The sequence below is a fragment of the Setaria italica genome, chromosome III (assembly GCF_000263155.2).
Source record: "Setaria italica strain Yugu1 chromosome III, Setaria_italica_v2.0, whole genome shotgun sequence".
NCBI classification, from domain to species: Eukaryota; Viridiplantae; Streptophyta; class Magnoliopsida; order Poales; family Poaceae; genus Setaria; species Setaria italica.
Genome location: NC_028452.1, coordinates 14,172,230 through 14,194,034, shown reverse-complemented (window position 1 = coordinate 14,194,034; position 21,805 = coordinate 14,172,230). Strand labels below are relative to the sequence as shown.

Here is a 21,805-nt window from a genome sequence, read left to right as displayed (position 1 = left end):
GCATCCGGAAACTCATTGGGCCGCTGAGGCGCCGGCTGATTGATCCATACAGCATGGGCCTTGTCTCACCCCCCCCCCCCCCCCCCCGGCGCATCCGGGAACTCATTGGGCCGCTGGCAGCCCATGATGTCTGCTCAGACTGACTCAAAAAAAAAAGGAAAAGAAAAAGAAAAGCTAATCCAGTTCTCTTGGGCATGTTTCTACCTCATTTTTTAAAAAAACATGAATGAATAAAATAAAGGTGTTTTAAATAAACAAAAAACGTAATAGTGCTGAATGCTGCCAGCGCAATCAACATCCAAACATGAAAATTCAGCTCAAATTTACCGGCAAGAGTTTATGGCTGTGCAGCACGTCAACTATCGGAGGTCCGTGGTCGCATCTGATCGATCTCACCGCGCAGCCAGATCCATCAGCTAATGAAAAACCGTACATTGACAGCCGGAACAGCGCGCAGAGTCCTACACGCTGTCAAGTGTCAGCACGGCTCAGCAGGATGCAGGCTGTCAACCCCTCGCGCGGCCAAACACAGGCCTTGTTTAGTTCGGCTAAGTTGACGCCGTCAAAATCACTGTACGGTACCGTAGCACACTGTAGCGTTTCGTTTGTATTTGTGAATTATTATCCAAATATTGACTAAATAGACTTAAAAGATTCGTCTCGTAAAGTACAACTAAACTGTGTAATTAGTTTTTAATTTCGTTAACATTTAGTACTCTATACATGTACCGCAAGTTTGATGTGATGGGAAATCTCTTTTTGCATAATGCCAAAGTTTGAATTCTGAGGGACTAATCAGGACCACAGATCGAACGCCACCAACAGCACAGGACGAATGGCCAGCCGATCCAAGGCTCCTCCCAACCGCCCCCGTATTTTAAGCCAGCAGCAGCTAGCCAATCAAGCGCCAGCGAGCGCGTCACGCACTCACGCAACACCAGCGAGGCAGCCAACCAAACCGGCCATGAATTCCGAAAGAAAGGCCGCCGCCAGCGAATCACCGGGGAAATGCCAGGCGGGTTCCAGCCGGAACCCTTCGTTTCCAAGGCTCGCCTCCGCCTACCAACCTTGCCCTGCCTTGCCGTATATAAGAACCCAAAGTGATCTCTTCTTCTCCATCCAACCAAGAGCACGACAAGCTTCTCACGCAGCCTCTGCAGCTTCTCGCTTCACTTGCAAATCCGCCGGCCGTATCCACAAGCCTCGACCGGCGTTCCACCAAGAAAACGCGCACGGAGCAAATGGCGGCCACCCTCAAGCTCAGGATCCTGGCCGTCGTCGCCGTCGCCGCGTCGTCCCTGCTCGCGACCGCCTCCGCGGCCGAGGGCCCCGCGCCCGCCCCGACGTCCGGTGCGTCCATGGCCGCGCCGGCCGTTGCCGCCGCGTCCCTGACCGCGCTCGTCTTCGGCTACCTCTTCTGAGTGTGCCGTGGACGTGCGCGCGTGCACGGACCACGGAGTGGTGCCAAATTGTCTGCCTTCGCTCAGATTTTTTTTCTTTCTTCTCTTTCTTTTGCTCTTGCTGGTGTGGATGAGTATGTAATTACGTGTCCATTTTTTATATGAATCTTGTAATCAGCACATGGACATATATATAAATAGAGAGTTGCAGTTTGGTTCTTTTTTACGCTGTTGTGAAATGCTAATTGGATCGAGTCTTAGATTTTTTTTTCACTGCTCTCCTTTCTTAGGGGCAAAGCCGTGCCTGCATCCTCAACAGCTCATACATACAGCACTAGTTGGCGCAAATGCCAGCCGGAAAGAAAGACCCTTTGTTAGGCAGCGCCAGTCTGCATGAAAGTCATTATTGGTATCTGAAACTAGAGGCACTTGCATAAAGAGCTATATGTATGGCCCATGACTACACACGCTGAGACGTTTTCCACCCTTTTATTGAAACTAGATTGATTCGAATTAATCAAGATATTATAGGGGCCGTATTGTTTAATTCGAATCAAGATTCACCACACCCCAGACCTCAATCATTCAATCTTACAAGCCCAAAGAGACCATGTGCAGATATCAATGTATCGGTTGATTGCCATCAATACGGAGTACATAGCAGGTACTTGAAGACATGATAAAAATAGACTACGTGTCCTTTAGTGAAATACTTCATTTCTGTCACCCATTTACTCGTCCATATATGTATGTATGTGTGTGTATGACTGTGGTCGAAATGTGCTTCCTATTCGTTGTGTCCATAATAGTAGCTCAGCACTTGTAGTTGCTGGGCTACCAGGATATATAAATGAATGGAGAAATACGGAAGGATGAGGAGTAGTATGGCACGAGAGCCACGGCAAGGCGAGATCTTTTGTGTGAGTGTGAGGCATCAGAAATCAAAATTGGTGAAGCCAACCTTTTGCAACAAGTTTTACCGGAACAGCCCGTTCGGCCGGATTGCCGACTCGTGTGGTACAGCACTATGGCACCATTGCCGGAGCTGGGGGAGAACACCCAGAAAAAGTGATTGAGACAAACTTAAAAATCAAACATTTGAGCTCTAGCAAATCTCAAATAGCAAAGACTATCTTTAGTCATACATGATTTACATTCACAAATTTGGTAGGCTTAAAAGACAATTTGCACCATATGTACTGCTTATAAGAGCTAGCTCCCATGGGTGGAGCACGTAACAGAGTACACACCAAATAAATAAGGGGTTGGAGGATCAGTGAAACATCAAACTTGACATGGTATGGTAGGCAGCTGGACTCCAAATACAAATAATCAGCACCCTGAACAGTTAAGTAGCCAATGGATGGAGAATTTGGGAAGAGAGGGTGGGGATGGAGGTGGGGTTGTTCAACATAGGACTAGGAGGCATCGTGATTTGAGTTGCGGAATCAAATTCATGTCCCGTGGCCTACCGTATTTCACATCGTTTGGTAGAGAGGGAAGTTTTATACCACTTGTGGACAAGGGTCTCTGAGTTTTTTGGCCGGCTGTAATATAAATGGTGCGATATCAATCAATGCATGGGCACAATCCTAAACATGTAATTTGTTCCTATTATACTATTGAGAAAAAACTGTGGCTAGTCTTTCTCGGATCATATTGGTGGCTAGGGGGTGTTTGGATCTAGAGCTAAAGTTTAGTCCGTGTCACATCGGATATTTGATGCTAATTAGGAGGACTAAACATGAGCTAATTACAAAACTAATTGCAAAACCCCTAGGCTAAATCGCGAGACGAATCTATTAAGCCTAATTAATCCATCGTTAGTCAATGTTTACTGTAACACCATATTGTCAAATCATGGACTAATTAGGCTTAATAGATTCGTCTCGCGATTTAGCCTAGGGGTTGTGAAATTAGTTTTGTAATTATCCTATGTTTAATACTCCTAATTAGTGTCCAAACATTCGATGTAATAGGGACTAAAGTTTAGTCCGAAGATCCAAACACCCCTAGGTCTCCTGACCAACTGAATTTTCGGCATCCTCACGTAATTCCTAAAGAAAGAATAAGAGATTGACACATGAGTGTTGGAACCAGATGGATGGCAGAGGAAGAGAAAAAGAAGAAAAATACTTTTATAAATTGGAGCAATAATTAAGTTATATTTGAAGGCCTTGAGTGAAACACAAATGAATTGTGAAGTGTGGTTTACAATACCTTTCACCAACTGGTTTTCGACGACAAATATACTGTATTGAAGAGTTGGATCATGTTAATTTAGGTCCTGTTTACAAAGTGCAGGAAATTACCGGAAAATTACCGGAAACAAAAAGTGCCCTTCGTTCAACAAGGGAATCACAGTGTAGGAAATTTGTTCTGATCATATTGGATTCCTTCCTTTAAAAAATTAAAATAAAAAAGCTCAACTTTAGTGGAATAGAAAAATCCTCAACAGCTGTCCAAGCGCAGCCTTAATTAGTTATTTAGTTTTAAAAAAATCAAGATTCACCGCATGCCAACCTACATTTTGCAAGCTCAAACTGCATCAGATGGGTCTATATGATGTCTTTGTTCCCATCTTGAGGGGGAGTGTTGGTGTAAGTTGTAAATATATTTAGAGTTAGGGATCAAAATATAAAGATGGAGTACCTAAGAAGAGTTTTCCCCATTGCCGGTTATTCATAGCTACTGTTCCTCTCTCTCCTTCCAATTTCAAGTCCACCACAAATCCACTCATTAAACTTCAATATCCAGGCTCTTGATAGACAATAAGCAAACACCAGCATACCAACGACTATCGAGCATACTTGAAAAAATAGTGTCAACTATTAGGTAAACCATTGAATTCTTTGGATAACTGGTGGCAGTTACTTTCTCCACCTACATACAGTATATGCACACAAAGCTATGGTTGAACAGGCTTCTTTCTTGGCCATGTCCATATATATTTTGTCACCTCTTTCAGAGTTTCAGTTGCTAGTTACGAGGAGAAAAAGTAGTGTGGCGGAGTAGCCACTAGCCACGCAACTGCGGCAGCTCTCCTCGATCTCCTGTTGAACTTCTGGACTTTTGTGCCGTGAGATCGGCTTGGCGACCTCACCTTTTACTTCTCCGGATTTTTTGTCGGATCCTGCGACCGGCGATTGAGAAATTGTAAATCAAACACAATGCTAGGTCTCTTAGACTGTTAGAAGGCTAATTGGGAAATTAGGAATGAATTGTTACTATGATGTCGGATCCAAAGCCTGAGAATGCATCCATGGATGAGACATCGGGCTGCCACCAACGCCTTGACCCTAGCCTGGTGCAATCGTTGGGGGAAAGAACCCCATGGAGGTGGGGGTGCCGGTGAGGAAGGAAGACGTGGATTGAGGAGGGGCAGCTCCTTCCGCCGCTGCTGCACCCTTCCCGTGCAGTGCCGCCGCAGCTCCTTCCGCGCCCTTGCAGCATCCTCGGTGCAGCTCCTTCTCTCACTGTTGCGCCCTTCTGTGCCCTTGCAGCAGCAGTGCCGCCGCCGCCCTTCTTCTCCTAAGCCGCCGCCGCCGCCAACAGATCCCGCGTCGCCGCCCCCTCCCGCTCCTCTCGTCTCATCGATTCCAGATGGAAATTGGAGTGGCGCGGATGGAAACTGAAGGGGGACCCGGGAGGAACCTGATTTTATGGGGGAAATTGGCGCACAGGATTAAGATTTTGGCGCCATGCTTCCACGCGGCACCCGCAAAATCTCCTCAGCCACAGTCCGCCACAAGGGATCGAGCTTTGCCGTCTCGCCTTCGCACAGTGGTGCTGGAGCGGTCGGTTTAGCCTGGGAGCACAAGCCCCCGTCGTCTCTTCGTGAGACGACGGCGCAGCCGTCTCTCCGCTCGAACGAGGACTCTTTTGCAAAATGGACAGCACCGAGACAGCAAATAGACAATCGTTGTACGTGCAGTGAACCGGACAGGAGAGTAATGCACGGTTGCACGTGTTGACATGATGGATTGTTGCAGAGTTGCAGAGTGCAGACGGCTGCTGTTCCATGCTCAGAGCAGCATCAATAGTACATGATTTGCCTATGTACTCGTTCTAGATACTAATACAGTAACAGTAAACTTTTCCCAATTTAAAATACGGATAATTCTTTAAAATTTGGCAAAAAGTTAAAAATCTTATTTTGCAAACATATATATGTACAGACTTGTTCATTAGGAAATTAATTTATTGATTTATAGACTTACACTTAATGGGTGTTTTGACTTTTTTTACTACAAGAAAGGTTTTCTTGTTGGCCACATGGAGCACAAAATATTGAGATTTGCTTCCATTTAAGTGTAAGGGAGAAAAAAAGCAAAATGCTTGACTAATAATTAGTAACTATAAGGATGTTTACTCTACACTCACATTATATCAATTCAGTAACTACAGCTGATACTGCATATTTTCTGAGCAAGTAATGGTCCAAATGAAACATGCCTTGTAATATGCTATTAGATAGGGCATCCCCCCCCCCCCCCCCGCCCCTAATAGTTGAACTGCATGCATAATTAATTCAACAAGTTTACAATGGAGAAGATAGATGCCTTCCTCTGGGCTTATATATACTTCCTTATATATACTTCATGCGCTATAGACAATCTTGCTCGACTTATGTCTCTCCACTCTGCATTATTCAAAATCCTAATCGAAAGCTCTTATTGATAAGTAGGCATATAACCTTTTGTACCTGACATTAGGGATAATCCGTTGACACAATCAATCCAATTCAATACATTCCTTCAATTCATTTCCATGGATGGTATCAATCCAAACTGTATATTACTGACATAGGTTAATTCAAATGTGAACGGATAACGGTCGGTATTAATTTGCACTTAGTCTTACTTTGTTCTGAGCAGTCTATAATTAATTGGCAGTCTTCAGGCTAGTCCCAGTACAGAGTTTCATAGGAGATTCATGCACATTAATTGCCTGCCATGTCAGCTTTTGTGATGATGTGGCAAGAAATTGAAGAGGAGAGAGATAGTACCAGTTTCATCCAGATGAAACGAGGTACGCACCGTTACCCAGGCACTCGAGCCCCTCGGTACGCGCACGACACCGCACTAGGGCGTCTTCATTTCCTCCGCCGGATCCAGTGCGTCACCGAAGAAAATCCTCCGCCGGCGCGCTCCTGCCCGCGCCTCCCACGCGCTCCCGCCCGTGCCAGCGCCTCTCGCCGTACCGACGATGGCAACTCGGGAGAAGAGGAAGCGGAAGGAGCCGCCGCCGCCATCACCAGCGCCGCCGTCGATTCCTTCTGGGCCGTCCGCCGCCTCCTGCTGCTGGGCAGCCGCCGCCGATTCCTTTTGGGCCGCCGCCGCCGCGTGCTGCTGGGCAGCTGCTGCCTCCTGCTGCTGGGCAGCCGCCGCCTCCTCCAGGATTCACTCCCGGATTCAGAAATCCCTGGTAAGATCTCGTAGATCTCGTCCTGGCGCTGCAGTGACTGCAGTGACTGCACGTAGTTGATGATCTCGTCAAGCATCAGGGCCTTCCCCATGATCTGGTCCGCCGCACATTATATAATCGATTAATTAACCAACTCCCCCAAAGGGTTAGATTAATCAACTACTATTAGGCTGAACTGAAGATTTTAACAAATAAGAAGGATGAAGACTGACATTATATTATCACATCACATGAATTAAAAAAGTGGCTTTTGTACGAAGCTGTTCAGAACTTATAGAGCTAATTCACTTTCAGTGATAAAAGTGTACGACAGTCCAGCATCTTGCAACTCTTCCAAATAGTAGATTGTACAACTTCAAATTATCAGGCTAAGTAATTCATAGGATATATAAATGTATAGGCTGGTTGCAAATAGCCAACGGAAACAACAATAGAGCATGATATCACTTACCCTTCTGTTGTAGTCTCACGCTTGTGCTCTAGTAAGCCAGCATTGTTTACCTAAATGAAAAATTATCTAGCTATAGTTTTATTCAATCATTTGGTTAATCCAATTTAGATAAACTTTTACAGAATTAACATGAAAACTTAAAGTGGTAGGGAAAGAAGCAAAAGCTATAGTTTGGTTGAAACAGCACTACTCGCAAGGACATGGAGTGGTTTATCCATTAAAGTGAACTTTGTTGCAAATGATTTGAACCTCTCTCCTTGTTACGACAGAGCATATATTCAGCAAATGTCTGAGACAGTTCTCGGATGCTTCACCTGCCACATTTCGAACTTAGTGATGAACACTTGGAATGAGAAAATATCCTCTCTTGCTTCCATGTTAATTGGGATGTACTACTTTTTTCTCCTGCATTGTGATGCATCATATAGCTTGTTTGTTTTTCTCCTGCATTGTGATGCATCATTGTGCTATTCGGAAAGAACCATCTTGTCAATTAGCCTTATGGAAAAATTTAGTTGTCTAGCAAAGGAATGCTGACTTGTATTTATTGGATTATCTGAAAACAAAAGAAGCATGCCTCTGATCCTTCATGTATTTATATTTCAGGGTAGGTTATGCAAATATGTTACAACAACCACCATTTGCTGCACCGGACCATAATTTCCATCTCGTTGGGCTTACTAATAACTTTGTACCAATTTCTCCGTCGCCGCCACCACCGGCACAAGAACAATCCACACCTCAAGTCTCCATTGACATTGATGGCGACTCCGGTGTCGAGACAAGCAGGACAGCAAAGAGAAGGCATTGGTCGCATGAAGAGGAAGTTCGATTGGTAATAGTCTCATTCTTACTGTTCTAATTGCTTGTTGTAGGCGAGTAGGACAGCAAAGAGAAGTTCCTTTTCATAATTAGTTCTGATTTCTTGTTGTAGGCGAGTGCGTGGCTGAACAATTCTAATGACCCAATAAGAGCAAATGATAAGAAATACAATAGTTTTTGGAATGATATCGCTGAAGAGTTCAACAAGAACGCAGCACCAGGTCGTGAAAGGGACACAAATCAACTGAAGATTCATTGGTCATGCTTGAAGACAGTTATCACTGACTTTCAATGGATGTTGGACTAAGGTCAATAGAGTTCACAAAAGTGGGGCATCTGATGATCAGATGATGGATGAGGCACTTGCACTGTATACAGAACGATACAAGAAGCCTTTCACTTTGATCCATTGGTGGAGGACTCTTAAGAATGAACCTAAATGGTGTGCACATGTTGCCCAATTGGAGAAAGAAAAGAATGAATCACAACCTCCCATTGATATTGATGATGACATACAGACCGAGCGTCCAATTGGGAGAGATGCAGCCAAGGCAAGCGGAAGACGCAATAGCAAGTGCAAGACGGAAGAGGTAATTGAAGGATTTGCAATCTTAGGAGGTAATATAGACAAGATAGTTGCGGTTACTCAAGAGCGTGCGAAGACAACAGAGGCACATCTTGAAATCTCAAGGATGAGACTGAAGGCAGCACAAGAGGAAAAGGAAGTAAAAATGCTTCAAGTCTATGATTCATTGCTTCACCAAGACACTAGTCAGATGACAGAAGAATCAAAGGCTAGAAGAGAGAAGACACTGGCGATGATGGAGAAGAAACTTTTCAGTAACAATTAAGTGTGAAGTGTTTTTGTTCTTGATCAATATGTGACCAATGCTACTGTTCTGACTAATACTTGTGTATCCCTATTTTTTATTTTGTTATTGAGCAATCTGTTAATGTGGTGATTTATGCAGCAACCATGGGAGTCTTTAATCTGTGACCAATGTTGTTTTTAAATTGTGGTGATTTCTGAATATCAGTACCAATGTTGTTTTTATTCAGTGTGAATGAGTGCTATTTATAGTGTGAATGCATGATTTATGTGAATGCTAAACTGATGGCTATATGTGTGTATGCTAGTGTGAATGCTGAACTGATAGTGTGAATGCTGAATTGATGGTTGAACTGATAGTGTGAATGCTGAACTGAAATGATAGGTATGAAACGACAGCTAGTGTGAATGCTGAACTGGACTGATAGGTATGAAACGGCAGCAGAGCTGCTACCTATATATGCAGCCCTGATGGTACACCAACGTAGTACATTTGTGCCACTTTATATATGGAGCAACAGGATGATTCTTTCTCTGCTGACCACTCTCCAGACCCAACAAGCAACCTCTCTGATGATTGGGATGACTTCCTCGCCGAGGAGGAAATTATTGATGATGTCATCGATGAGGTAACTCAATTTCTTAAGTCAAGTTTAGAAGATCTCCAAGAAGCCGCATATGATCCTCGAAGTGGTCCAAGGAAGTATATCAGAAGGCCAAGGGAGCAGTACCATCAGCATTTGGTTGATGATTATTTCTCAGATAACCCTCTGTACCTAGCAAAATTTTTTCGACGGAGATTTCGTATGTCCAGGCCACTCTTTCTACGCATCGTTGATGAGTTAGGCAAGTGGTCCGATTATTTCACTACAAAGGTGGATGCTCTTAATCGTCAAGGCCTAACACCACTGCAGAAATGCACAGCGGCAATTCGTCAATTGGCTAATGGTAGTGCTGCAGATCATCTAGATGAATATTTAAAACTTGGAGAAAGTACTGCATTAGAGGCGATGAAGATGTTTGTCCAAGGTGTTATCGAAATTTTTGGTGGACACTATTTGAGGCGCCCTACTGTGGAAGATGCTGAGCGTTTGCTTAAAATTGGTGAGAGTCGAGGTTTTCCTGGCATGTTCGGGAGTATTGACTGTATGCATTGGCATTGGGAAAGATGTCCCAATGCATGGAAGGGCCAATTCACTCGGAGCGATCAAAAAGTTCCAACCATAATACTTGAGGCTGTAGCTTCTCATGATCTTTGGATTTGGCATGCGTTCTTTGGAGTTGCTGGTTCTAATAATGATATCAATGTTCTAAACCAGTCGACTCTATTTATTGACGAGCTAAAGGGGCATGCTCCTCGGGTGCACTACATGGTCAACGGAAATCAGTATAACACCGGTTATTATCTTGCTGATGGAATATACCCTGAATGGGCTGTGTTTGTGAAGTCAATATCCTTGCCCATCACCGAGAAGGACAAGTTATTTGCACAGGAACAAGAATCCAAGAGAAAGGATATTGAACGAGCTTTCGGTGTCTTGTGACGTCGATTTTGCATTTTGAAGCGACCAGCTCATCTATATGATCGAGGAGAACTTGAGAAAGTTATCCGAGCGTGCATCATACTTCACAATATGATAGTTGAAGATGAAAAAATAGAAGAGAATATTGAAGAGAATCTTGATTTGAATGAAACTCCAAGTACAACGACTGTTGAAGCACCAGCATTCTCCCCTGAAGATTACGTCTCGTTTGACAGAATACTAGAGAATGATGCTGATATTCGAGATACCTCAACCCATAAACAACTTAAGAAAGATTTGATTGAGCATATCTGGCGAAGGTCAAGGTCCCGCCCAAACATATCTTGAGTTCGGTTACAATATATGTAATTTATCTCGTATGATATAAGTTATTTTTAAATACTTTTGGTTGATATTTAAATTTCACTATGTTGCTAGATCCTTCATGTGTAACATATTTCAAATAACAAATACAAGTGGCTACATAATCACATGGAACACTTGATCACAACCGCATGCAACTAATAAATGCTGAGGACAGCCTATGAAACTGTGTATTGAAACTATGCACTGAGACTCCCTGTTTCATTCACAAGAACACACCTCATGAGATGATGTGGCATCCTTGGAAACAGTACAATGAAACCTTGCACTGGGACTAGCCTCATATGAGCAGTTCTTAATAAAACTATAAAAATAGGGGTAACTTACCTATTATTGGCAGTGATTAATTAGAGGTGTAAATGGGGCACCTGTAACATATGCCCTAGTTCATACTAGGTCTTGGAGCTACTCTTTAATTTCTTCTCTTCTCATGTGCTATACATATGAGGCACTCGCCTTCACTCAACGGACACCGGATCATTCTTCTTCGGAGCACAAATTAAAGAAGATCAACGAGCAATGGGGTCTTCACGTAGGAATACCTTTGCATCCGCCGCCGCCGTCCTCCTGCTTGTCGTCATGGCTACTGGTACATGCACATGCGTGAGATACATGCATGAGAAGCACTGAAGCAGCATCTCCATGTTTCCATGGGTTATCCTGTTTGATGCTTTGGCTGATGTTTGTTGCGTGTGCGCGTGTGTTTTTCATGCAGAGATGATGCCAGTTCAAGCGGATGATAAATATTGCTATTTTCTTAGCCGCAACTTTAAAGGGTGGTGCTCAAAATCGAGCAGCTGCGAAAGTGTGTGCCTCGACGAGGCTCCCTACAACAACACTGGAGGACAGTGTCGCGGCTGGTTCCCAGCTCGTTGCTGGTGCATCGCGCTTTGCACACCGCCACCACCGCGTAAGGTCGTTGCACCTGAGAATGGTCATGCTCCCGCAAGTGGTCCGGTTATGCATGAATGACAGTTTCCTGTCGAGTTTATGTTATCTCCTCTTTCGTTTGTTATTTTACCGATGGTAGGGTGTAATAAAATTATTTGAAATTTGAATCAAAAGAAATTCTTTTTGCTCAAGCGTCCATGTTTGAGTTGCTGAATTTCTTGACTAAATTCACATGTCAGATCGAGCATATAATACCGCGCAAAAGGACCCTTGTTCTACGATCCGATTATCCACTTTTCTACTGGTCCTTTTGTTTCGGCACAAGTTATTTGTATTTTTGGGGGCTTTTGACGGGGTTGGGGAAGATGAACAGCGGCGGCCGCAGCCGCTGTGCCCGCCCGTGAGTCCCTGAACATGGAAGGGGTCCTAATGCGGCTGGATGAGCTAGTGTTAGATGTTTAAGTGGGCTTCATTTTTTGCCCCAAAAAAATACGTGCCGTTTTGATTATGAGTTTGAATAATCCATATGTAACTAGACTTCTTTTTTGCGGGTAAATGTAACTGGACTTTTAAAATGAACATATATCTTAGTGAATAATCCGTTTGTCATTTGCATTTTCAAGAGCCAGAGCGAATCCTCTTTCGACTTTGCAGCGGCAGGCCGGCAGCCGGCAGGGTGCTTGGCGCGACTGAATGAGCCTGGACGGAGCTGGAGCTCTGCTCCTCTCGCGTAGAGCGCGTGCCGATGCGCTCTGGCGCTCTGCGCAGCTCTTGTTTGGTTGGGGACGAGGATAGGCTGGACGCCTCAGGCAGCGGAGGGCGGCGCGGCTCTGGGGAGCAGAGACTACATGGTGTCCGGCGATGGCTCGCGTCTCTCTCCTCCACGGCATCCCGGCCCTCCTCCCTCTTCTCCGGCAGCGGCCCGGCATCGCGGCGCGGCGCGGGAGAGCAGAGGCAGAAAGTCCGCGCGCGGATGGGACCCTCTACACCTGCTGAAAACGAAGTCTGGGCTATGTTTTCGCGAGAGCCGTTGGATGTGGAATAGGCGCTTGCGATGGAGTGTAGTAAGCCACACGGCGTCACGGTGACTCGCCGAATCTGAGTCAGCCCCGGCCGCGTCCGACCCAGGCCGCGGCGCCCCATCCCACCCCCCCGCGGCCGCGCCCCCATCTCGCACGCCACTCCCTCTCCGCCCCTGGCCGAGGCAGTCCCGCGTCGCCCCCATCCCCGGCCGCCGCTCCACTCGAGGCCGCCGCCCCCATCCCCGGTCGCCTGCCGTGGCCGGCTTGCCAACGGCGCAGGCGTCGTAGCGTGGTGGCCGCTAGGGTTCTGCGCCGACGACTTGCCCTTGAACGAGGTCGCCGCCGCCCCCCTCCCCCTGCTGCTGCCCCCCTAATCGAGACGCTGGATAGGAGCCCGTGACGCCGACCCCTGGAGGAGCTTGCCTGACGCCGACCGGTGCCGCTTGCTTCCAATCCGGCTAAGGTGACAAATCCATGTTTTTTCCCCCAGAAATTTTTCTGTATGCTGTTCTGTGCCTGGTGTTTCCAATTGAACTTCCATTTCAAATACAGTGTTTCTGTCCTGTCCAATTTAGGGTGCCATGGTAATCGAATAAGGAACAGTGAGAGAATGAAAGAACACGTGTTTGGTCTGATAATTTCGCTTGTCAATTTGTCAGGTCAACAGGCCTTAGAACGCGTTGTTTTAACACATTCTCTTCTAGTTTAGGTCACTGAAAAATTGCTTGCGGGATTGGGGCGTTTGCCTTTGCTTGACCCGCTCATTCGATGGGGTTTGGTTGACGGTTCATTGGCTCAGTTGATTCCCATACAAAATTTGAGATGAACTTGAATGGTAACCCTAATCTGAGTAGGGACTCGTTTTTGTTGGGGTTTTTAGGGGTTACCTAGATAATTATGTGTTTGTCAACTTACACGTGAATGAATCGTGTGTATATGCATTGGGTTTTCGTACTGTACTCGACTAATGCCATCCATCTACATGAAAATTTCATAGGAAGGACATGCGGGATCCATTTGATGCACCAGTTGATCTCGTTAACGCAGATCATAATGGTGGGAATCAACTTTCCAGGACTAGTGTGGTGCCTGCTAGGGACTATGGTTTACAAAATGGTGATGCCAAATCCTTCGCTCCAAACTCCGACACTTTAGTCAGGTCCTTCATTCTCGAGCAAAAATAACTGCTGCACAGATGTTTTCTTTCATTTTGTTGACTTCTTTGTGAAACGAGGCTATATCTTGCATTGGCAGGCATCAACTCCAGGGTGCATCCATGCAAAAAGACTTAGTTGTGGAAGACCCCAATACTCGTCTCATGGATCCTGAGACCAAGGTAACTGTTCACAGAAGTTACAGTTTGCTGTTCCTTTCATCTGTGCCAATTCCTTGACCTGCTGATGTTCCTTTTTGCAGGAACTTTACTTTAGATCACAATCACAAGAGGACGAGATCTTGTTGCTTCGCAAGCAAGTTGCAGATGCATCTCTCAAGGTAGGAGGTTAGAAAGGGTTAAACACCTCAACATTAGTTTCTTTTCCTTTATGTCTGTGCCTAATTTATAACTGTGGTTAATTTATTGTGGTAGGAGCTGAGATTGCTGAACGAAAAACATATTCTGGAGAGGAGGCTTACAGACTTGAGGATGGTCTCTATGAAAGATACATGTCACTTTGCTTTATGTTCCATTTGTAGAACTATGCATTAATTTAAATCTTACTTTGCTAGGCTGTTGACGAGAAGCAGGAAGAAGCTATATCTGGTGCTATGAAACAACTGAACCAGAAGAAAAACCATATTGAGGAAAATATGAGACTGGCAAATGATCTAAAAGTATGGTGCTATTGTACATTTCAAGAATGTATGCTCAAAATCTCTGTGTGCAATGCCCTGTTTAGATGTTTTATTTCTCATGTTATTTCATCATGGGATTTTTATTTGCACGCCACTCCAAAGATTTTGATTAAAAAAATGCTTTGCACTGAATATAATATGTGGTTCCTAACTCCTTGGCCTACATATTAATGAGATATCAAGTATAATTTTTTCTAAGCCACATGATTTTATGTGGCATTCATGTAAAATATTACCTCTAGTTTTCTGCATTTGGCTACACTTTTGCTTGATGTTGTCAGCTGCTTTGTATGAATTGATTACATGCTTTTCTATTGTGTTTCTGGGAACGTCTAAACTAATATGGAATTCTTCTAGGCTGAGGAAGAAGAGCTATACCTTTTCACTTCATCATTGCTTAGCATGCTAGCAGAATACAATGTCCGCCCACCTCAAATAAATGCTTCCACCATTACAACTGGTACAAAGGTAATTCTTTCTGCATCAACATGTTTGAATTGTCCTTGCTCTGGAGCATTTACTATGTTGTGGTCCAAGTCATTTGCTTTGTTTCTTCTGTGATAATCATACATAAATGCGGTTTATGTTTATGATGATAATATCTGGGTCTGAGAAAAAACAAAATTTAATTGATCTAACTACTGGTTGACAGAGTCAAAGATTTGTAACAATGCTAACGGTGTCAGTAATTCTTGATGAAATTACAGTTTATTTGAAATTTGAATTTTCACTGTAATATATCTCTCCTCTTTTGCTCAAATGTTACTGGATTTACTCATTTGCCAAAACTGTACCCTACAAGCAAGACATTTTCTAATAGACTTCTTGACCTGCTTGCACAGACTTACCGATAAGAATGTACTCTGACACTTTGTATAACATGTTAGTTAGTGTGGCAATGGCTAGCTGCTATATTGTTTACAATGAGTCTTGATGGCATGACCTTTGAGAATCTTTCTTTTTTTCCCTCAAACACGCAGGAGAGCTGCGTGTCATTATATTAAGAAGAAAAAAGGGATAAGAACTCTTACAACACACACACACACACACACACACCCCATTACAGAATCATGCCGACAAGCGCCTTCTCTACAGAAAAAACAGCCGACCTCGACCTAAATCTTCACTCCTCAGTTGGCACTAGAGCAAGGAGGTGATTAACTACTCGAGCTCCAGCCATACCCCACAAATGTAACTCCTCACTGGCCGACAACAAAGCTCTGGTAACACTTGGAGAGGCCCCATCAAAGACACATCGGTTGCGATGGTTCATTACATGGCTAGCTGCCAGCATAATCTCGTACCGAACTGAAGTTGTTTCGGCAGTTTAATTAGCTCAATTCTTCAATTTTTTTTCTTCATTCCTCCTATCCTCTAGTGCCTTGCTCAGTTCATATCGTTGCTGCAGTATGCCTACATAGTCTTTAAAAATCAGACTTGTTGACTAGTTCCTTTATGTTACTTGTGCTCTCTGTCTCACATGAGGGTGTAACAGTTTCTTTTGGCCACAATTTTCAGCGCTTGTACCAGCAGTTGTATTGGAAGATCAGATCTTTAAATGTAAGTGTTCACAATTGTGCATCCTTAAGATTGTGAAATACTGAAATGTTTGATACTGTTTTGTTTTGGGTCTTTAACTTGCAAAATAATATCTGTGGCACAGTGGCAAGATGACTTTGGAAAAATCTCATGCCGTTCTAGATTTTAAATATGGGTAGCTAACTAGTTATAAATGCACTTTTTTGTATTCTATTGATCCACTGAATGTGGCTCAACAGATTTTGGCTCAAAAAAAAAGTAATGAAACTACTGATATATCTCAATTTGGTTTAGTTGATGGGCTACTGTGATCGGCTTAGATAAAGAATCATGTCTCCTTTCTGTTAAAGTTTATTTTTAACTTTCCTGTTTCCTCAATGTCAAATAGGCCCTAAACTATCTTTAATCATATGCAGTTTCGAGTGGGTGGGTCACAAGAAAAGAAATGTTCAATGATCTCTCTTTTAGAATTTACATAATTCCAATGGGGGCAGCTATGATTTATATGATTGCTTGGACCTACATACGTGTCTCTTGATATAACTCCACTGTTGATCATTAGTTTACTTGAGTAAACTAAGATTACTAGATAATTGACATGTTCAAGAGTTTGCCGAATTGTGCTTTGAAATATTCGGGCAACTTCTTTTTCAGTGTGTTAACCACCTGTATAGCTTGTGTATCATGTAGTTGATTGTGTGCCAGTATGCCTCTGCACGACTGCATATAGCTCTTGTCTTTTGTTGGGTGTTGCTACAACCAGTTTACCTACTGCTAGCATTTTGATGCAACTCAAGCTATCCTTTTTGAGACACTTAGTTGATTGTACTGATCCAGGACAGTTTAGGTGATATGACTCAACCTGGAAACATATATAATCCCAATCATCAGCAAGCAACTCCGTCGAGAAATGAACCTTCCCCATCGTATAATATGGTAATGTGGTCCTGTACCTAACTTTCCTAACACCACAACTTCATACGTAATTGGTTAAGTGGTTCTTGTTTACAGGATGCAAATAGGAACACTCTTCGGTATGCTCAAGTTTCAAGTGATCGGCATGTTGAGCAAATGTACCATGGATCCCATTTTCAGCAGTATGCTCAAGATCTGAATATCTAATTATCATTTGTTGCTATCCAGTCTAACCTGTGTTCTGTATGAAAATATTTTGACATCTGTTTCTTGGCCGCCCCTTTATTTCAGGGATATTGTGGGCACTACACCTTCTAATTATTTTGAGGAAAATGTTCGTAATGGAGAAGCAAGAGTAGATGGTGACTCGCAGTTGTACAGGCATGAAAACCAGGATTACCCAGCTGATGGTAACTACGGAGCTAATTCTATAACTAAAAAAGATTCCAGAATATATCTATTGATGTATTCGCGCATTTAATTTAGGTGATCCCTTACCTGGTATTGAGGGGTTTCAAATTGTTGGCGAGCCTAGACTAGGATCTACATTAACAGCATGTGGTTTCCCTACAAATGGTACTACCCTTTGCAATTTCCAGGTATGTTGTTTTCTGACTCCTAATTATGTTTCTTTGTAATTGCTCTTAATGGTTAAATCTTGTGAGCAAAACCTTTCATCCCATGATGTTGCTATTCTAGTGGGTTCGCCATCTTGAAAATGGTACCAGGCAGTCTATCGAAGGTAACTTGGGGAATTTGTTCTACATTATATGATATATTGTCAGAGACAATTTAAGTTTGCTGACTAGTTCTTTATATTTTGAAATCCAGGTGCTACGATGTATGACTATGTGGTTACTGCAGATGATGTTGGCACTCTTCTTGCTGTAGACTGCACGCCTATGGATGATAATGGCCGTCAGGTTATTATTCAGAATATAAAACATTTAAGCAGTTTCTTTAGCTGTAGGTTGCGCGCTCATCTAAGTTTTTTCTGTATATGTCAATGATCAGGTCCAATGTTTTTCACTTAACACATTTTAAATTGTTATTTGTTATACAGGAGGGAGTAGAAACACTATTATGATAAGTTTCCGCTCTCAATTCTGTCTCAATAATAGTATGTGCTAAATTGTACATTTGGAAGACATGGGCTACTGGTTTCCCTTTTCATAATTTGAGAATGTCATGCTTAATATGTAGACAATAGGACTGTACTTGAGCTCTTTACCTTATACATGTGTTGTTTTGAATACTGAGCTGATGAGCATCTGATACAGCCTGTTTTGAATAGAATTCCACCTACAGTGCCATTATCCTAGTGTAAGAAGTCTCCTTTTTTTTTGTAGGGTGATTTAGTGACAAAATTTGCTAACAATGGGTATAAGATAACCTGTGGTGAGTTTTTACTGCAATGTTGCTGCATTGTTTGATTGCTGATCTCATGGATTACAACATTGTAATGCTTTCTTCAATATAATTGGATTAACTTATTAAAACTTACATATTCTCATGCCATGCTTTAAAAAGGTTGTAGGAGAAACAACACATTGCTAGGGTTTCCTCTGTTTTTTTTTCCAAAAAAATTTAGACATTTATTACTAGGTAATAGTTAGAGTTTTGCTGTTGGCGAAAGCTGAAAGGCCATCTTTACTTACATTAATCAATTCAAAATAATAATAATAAAATTAATCTTGGTACAACCCTGAACTAAGGAAAATTATCTATAGACAGCATTTGTGGTTTTGACCTTTTTGCATGATTGCATCCCTTGCTATTCATGTGGCCCAAGGTAGGGCTGTCATGTGCTATTGCTTCAGAAAAAGAAAATATCACTGCAATTTCGATTTTTTTATAAATTTCCAAATATCTATGCATTTTCTCTTGTTATTCAATTTTTAAAACTAATCTGCTGAGAAATCGAGTCACAGTTAACTGAAGTTGAGGTCATGCAGTTGTTTCTAAAAGTCATGGCTTTAACAATTTGAACAAAAAGGCACGAAGGTGCTTTTATAATAGTGTTTCTACTTGCTTCTTTACCTATCAGATGTCATTTTAAAATGTGTATATCACCATAGCTGAATTAAAATTTGCCTGATGTGTATTTTTCCATGACTGATCCTTCACGTGGCTGTTGCTGAAATCCTGAGTTTTTTAGTGTGCTGTGCTCCCTGTTTCCAAACCACCCCCAACTCTCCATTAGCCTTAGTTGCATTTAACCATCATTTTTTTTACAATTTGTTTCCTATATAATTAAAGTTCCATCTTACATATGCAGATCCAGAGATGCAGAATCATATTGATGCATGCATTTTGAATGGGAAAGCTGAATTTGAAGTTGTTGTCCTGGTATGTCTTAAAATGTTTATTGCTCCGTCAATATGCCTGTGCTAATTAGTGTTTGATGCTGCCCTATGAAGATAACATGATGTTTAATTGAAGGCATCTTCTCCAAGAATCTTTATCATGGTGACAAGCATTATACTGTTGCTAATGTAGTTGTAACTCCCATGTATACTGCTTACTACTGCAATTTGCCCTTGATGAATTATTGAGTTACTATTTAAAAAGACATACATCCTGTATTCTTTGACATACTTAAAAGACTTGAAGGCACTCGATTTGATCTCTTTACAGTGCTAGGAAGACAGCAATGCGATATTAAATGTTCAAGCTTATTTTATTGTTTGGTTTGTGTAGTTGGTGTCTGGATGTGTACTTTTTCCCTGTGCAGAATAGGTTATGCACCCTACTGTTCAAGAAAAACAGTTGGGTAGAGTATTTGGATATTGTGATCTTTTCTGGGAAAAGTACGCCTGTTCTCCTTCTGGGCAGCTCCTACACTTCTGTCTCCTAGCAACCATCTGGTGCTGCTAGCTGAACAATTGTTTGATACTTGATTGCACTACGGTGGTGTCATGCCATATGTTCTACTGAAAGTCTGACTGAACACTATAGGCTGATTTCTACCTTCTTTTGTGCAGCATGCATATTCTCCTCCTGAGGAATGGGAACTGGCTACATTGGTGCTTACACGACCTAGCTATCAGATTAAGTTAAAGCATACTGGTGAAGTTATAATTGATGAGAAGTACTCTTCATATCTACAGGTATACTTTTTCCATGCGAAGTTGGTCGTTTTAGTAATTCTGAATGGCTAGCTGACAAAATCTACAGTAACTATTTGATTAATCCAACATGTTTATTTGACTGTCCTATATTCAATTTGTCCTCAGACAAAAATTCCGAATGGGCGCACTACTCAATTTGTTTTAGTAAGTTCTACGGGCGCAAATCTACCAGTTAACACACAGGGACTATCAGACCCAAACAATGAGGACTATGATGTTAGGTACCATCACCGTACCTCCCTACCAAACTTCTCTATAGCACATTTTCTTTTTCATGTTTGCAAAGCAAATAAAAATCATATATCTGATTATCTGACTGATGTAGGTTACGTGACCTAATTGTATTGGTAATGAGAACTTTCCAGAAAAAGGTATCCCTTTATATGGCATTTCTGATCTCAAACTGTTACATATCTGTTTATATTATGTGGTTACATGTTTCCTTTTGTTTGATTTTCATGCTTGACAGGCTCTAGATGCTAAAAGGAAAGGCAAGGCTTAGAATCCATGTAGATGTGTTACAATAGATCCTACGAAGAAGATTTTCCTTTTTTCTGATTGTTTTGTGCAGTATTCAATATTTTTTGTTCTCGAGGTGAAATGAACTGTTGATTGTAGCAGACATTTCAAGAATTACCCGGTGGAGTTGTGAGGGCACATAAATGATTAGAGGAACCTGGTCAGTTCTTGATCCTACTAGTGTTAACAGTAAATTGTAGGTTTGTGTAATTCGTTCTCGTATCATTGCTTGCTCTAAGTCACGGCACTGAGGTCTTTGTAAAATTTGACGCAGCCAATGCTGCATATAAACTTCTGAGGTGTCCGCTGCAGCTCTTGGAGAGAACTTTTCATTTCTTTATGGCTGCTGATTTTGTTTCTCATGGTGGTTCACGAAGAATCCATCGTGCAATGTTCATCTCATGGACTTCCAATATGCCTTTTGTTCAGCACATTGCCTATTCCTATGTGTTTTTTAAAGGATAATTCGTGGAATGCGTCATTACTTTGCCTGCCTCCAGTGGATAGAATCACTTGATAACCAGGAAGGTGAGGGCGGAAGCACTTGACCATGTTGCCATGTTGGTGTTCCCTCCGGTGGGTTCAACGGTAGCTCGTGCACCTCAGGCTCATCACCAGGGTCTAGCTCGATGTCTTAGTTCTGGTAGACCGGCACCCCACCTCGACTGTAAGTGTAAGATGATTGAAGCCTGAGGAACTCATCTTCTAACTCCTTATGGGTTCGGCCCTCACGGCAGGGGGTCCTCTTGTCGGATGCCAAATTGTTCCTAACTGCACTATTGATCACCATCTTTTTACTTAGTCACAAAAATCACAATATAACCTTGTTAGGGTCATATTCGCTACACAAAGGTTAGATTAAAGACTTGCAGCACGTTTGTAAAGTACTAGAAAGATTACAGGGGCCACGTTCTAGGAAAAAAAAGGTGTAGTAATTAGAGAATTATAGAAAATCTCGTCGTTTCACGTGCAGCCTTAATTGATTCACACCAATTACCATGTGCCGATCATGAATCCTCCTCTTGTCCTCATAACACCTTGTGCAAAGATGAACAATCTCCATTTAGCTAATGTACTACACGTAGCAAGATGAATAGA

The 21,805-nt window shown here is 42.6% G+C and overlaps 1 protein-coding gene, 1 long non-coding RNA gene and 1 pseudogene across 2 annotated transcripts; 2 read left to right on the top strand and 1 right to left on the bottom strand.

The window, feature by feature from the left end:
• Nucleotides 1-4,139: 4,139 nt before the first annotated feature.
• On the bottom strand, nucleotides 4,140-5,292 carry LOC111256672. Its single transcript, XR_002676848.1, has 2 exons — nucleotides 4,629-5,292; nucleotides 4,140-4,533 (listed from the first exon to the last, which is right to left on the bottom strand). It is a non-coding gene; the product is annotated as an uncharacterized LOC111256672 (long non-coding RNA).
• A 4,146-nt stretch (nucleotides 5,293-9,438) lies between these two features.
• On the top strand, nucleotides 9,439-10,800 carry LOC106804196 (annotated as a pseudogene).
• Nucleotides 10,801-12,873: 2,073 nt separating this feature from the next.
• On the top strand, nucleotides 12,874-21,047 carry LOC101781853. Its single transcript, XM_004961530.3, has 20 exons — nucleotides 12,874-13,212; nucleotides 13,747-13,908; nucleotides 14,004-14,085; nucleotides 14,166-14,243; nucleotides 14,338-14,397; nucleotides 14,478-14,582; nucleotides 14,961-15,071; nucleotides 16,122-16,163; nucleotides 16,980-17,078; nucleotides 17,154-17,239; nucleotides 17,349-17,467; nucleotides 17,544-17,656; nucleotides 17,757-17,799; nucleotides 17,889-17,980; nucleotides 18,407-18,455; nucleotides 19,336-19,406; nucleotides 20,042-20,167; nucleotides 20,294-20,409; nucleotides 20,514-20,559; nucleotides 20,658-21,047. Exons 2-20 carry the CDS (start codon nucleotides 13,754-13,756, stop codon nucleotides 20,688-20,690), a joined length of 1,626 nt encoding a protein of 541 aa, XP_004961587.1. The 5' UTR covers nucleotides 12,874-13,212; nucleotides 13,747-13,753; the 3' UTR covers nucleotides 20,691-21,047.
• The last annotated feature ends 758 nt before the right edge of the window (nucleotides 21,048-21,805 follow it).

What these genes read in the sequence shown, in the direction of transcription:
- LOC101781853 (XM_004961530.3), top strand. Translation starts at nt 13,754, where the DNA reads ATGCGGGATCCATTTGATGCACCAGTTGATCTCGTTAACGCAGATCAT. An exon ending in GGCTTACAGACTTGAGGATG is followed by an intron (nt 14,398 to 14,477) that starts GTCTCTATGAAA and finishes TTACTTTGCTAG; the next exon opens with GCTGTTGACGAGAAGCAGGA. An exon ending in GACTGGCAAATGATCTAAAA is followed by an intron (nt 14,583 to 14,960) that starts GTATGGTGCTAT and finishes GAATTCTTCTAG; the next exon opens with GCTGAGGAAGAAGAGCTATA.